Source organism: Neophocaena asiaeorientalis, unplaced genomic scaffold (assembly GCF_003031525.2).
Source record: "Neophocaena asiaeorientalis asiaeorientalis breed wild unplaced genomic scaffold, Neophocaena_asiaeorientalis_V1.1 scaffold489, whole genome shotgun sequence".
NCBI classification, from domain to species: Eukaryota; Metazoa; Chordata; class Mammalia; order Artiodactyla; family Phocoenidae; genus Neophocaena; species Neophocaena asiaeorientalis.
Window position 1 is genome coordinate 3,679,653 of NW_020174791.1, and position 1,580 is coordinate 3,681,232.

At 70.6% G+C, this 1,580-nt stretch overlaps 1 protein-coding gene across 1 annotated transcript in view; it reads left to right on the top strand.

The window, feature by feature from the left end:
• Window positions 1–274, top strand: part of C1QTNF12 (C1q and TNF related 12) — a 3,630-nt gene extending 3,356 nt beyond the window's left edge. The window contains exon 6 of the mRNA XM_024760262.1: window positions 12–274. Coding sequence (XP_024616030.1) covers window positions 12–184 — 173 coding nt within the window. The 3' untranslated portion in view covers window positions 185–274. The remainder of the gene's footprint in view (window positions 1–11) is intronic.
• Window positions 275–1,580: the final 1,306 nt, after the last annotated feature.

Here is a 1,580-nt window from a genome sequence, read left to right on the forward strand (position 1 = left end):
TGGGCCTGCAGGCTGCCCGGGCCGGGTGTCGCCTGGCCGGCAGCCGGGCCCTGTGGGTGGTAACGTCCACTGTGGGTGTCTGCAGGCGGGACAGTACACCTCCGTCTTTGTGGACAATGGCTCCGGCGCAGCCCTCACCGTCCAGAGCAGCTCCAGCTTCTCCGGCCTGCTCCTGGGCACGTGAGGGGCCGACGGGCCGCGGGGGAGCTGCCGCAACCCTCACCCCGCTGCCCTCCGGTAAACCTGGGGTCACAGCAATAAAGAGCCCCCAGCCCTTCCTGTCGCCTGGTCGCTGCGGCGTTGTAGGGGTGGGGGAGGGCGGGGGCAGAAGCAGCCGTGGAGTGGCCTCAGGACACCCATGGGTGCGGGCGCGGGCTTGGCCCTGGAGGTGGAGCTTCCGGCCGAGCACCCTGGCAGCCGGGGTGCGTCCCCCACGGCCCCTGTGCCTGCCAGGAGCCACGTTTACCTTGATGACAAGGACAGGTGTCTGTTCAGGACGCCGCTTGGCCCTGCCCGTGGCCTGGGACCACCCCTCCGCCTGCCCAGGGCCGGTCCAGCCTCAGAGGGTAGCAGCCCGTGGACACTCACAGGGCCTGGGAGACCTCGAGGCTGGTGAGTGGCACAGTGCGTGTCGGGGAGCAGAGGGCGAGGCGGGGCCCCCCGTGGGGCTGGTGGGGAGCAGACAGGTGTGCTGGCCGCCAGCCTCACACCCTCCAGACGCGGACGGTGTCCCCGCGGCCCGGGTGTCCTCAGCGTCCCTCATTCCCCCAGGGACCTTACTTCTCACCACCTTCTCCTTGGCGGCTGCCCCCCGCCCCCGGCGACAGGGTCAGAGTGGCCTGGACAGGCGGCTGAGGCCCTGCCTGTGGGTCCTGTGGATTCGACCCCTGCCCGCACCACTCAAGCTCAGACGAAAGAATGTAAATTGGTTGTGGACGTCCGGGTCTCTGCAGAGCTGCCGAGATACCATCGCTGGTTGGCACCTGGGCCCTGGGTGGGCGGCCGCACCTGGCCCCTCCGCCCATGACTGGGGCTTGGGGGTGGGGGATCAGCTCCGCCGCAGGGGGGCCCGGAGACCCGTCTCCAAGGCTGAGCAGGGAAGGGCAGGGGCTCGGGCGTCCGTCTGCCAGCTCGGGTTGGCGTGGGGAGTGGAGTCCGCCAGACCCTCCCTGCAGCCCGCTGGGTAATGAGGCAGGAAAGCTCTGGTGCCGGGAGGGCACCAGTGCGTGCAGCAGCGGGCGTGGCCACTGACCCGTCCCCACCTCTCTCCCCGCTCCCCCTGGGTGGCATCAGGGGCCCCGGGTCTGGGGGCGGTTCTCGGCTTCATGGCGCCGCCGGCCTGGTCTGAGAGGGATGTTCCCGCCGCCTGCAAGGGGGAGGCGTGAGTGGCGCACTGGGGTCTCTGTTGGGAGGTTGGGGGAGGCTGCGGGCCGCCCCCCATACCCCTGGCACCGAGGAGCCCAGGCCTCCTGACGCTGCTGTATGGAGCCCAGCTTGGCCGCAGGCACCAGTCTGTGTTCCCACCCATGTACAGGGCTCACTGAGGCGGTGACTGGTGGGACCAGACCACCCCCCCCCCC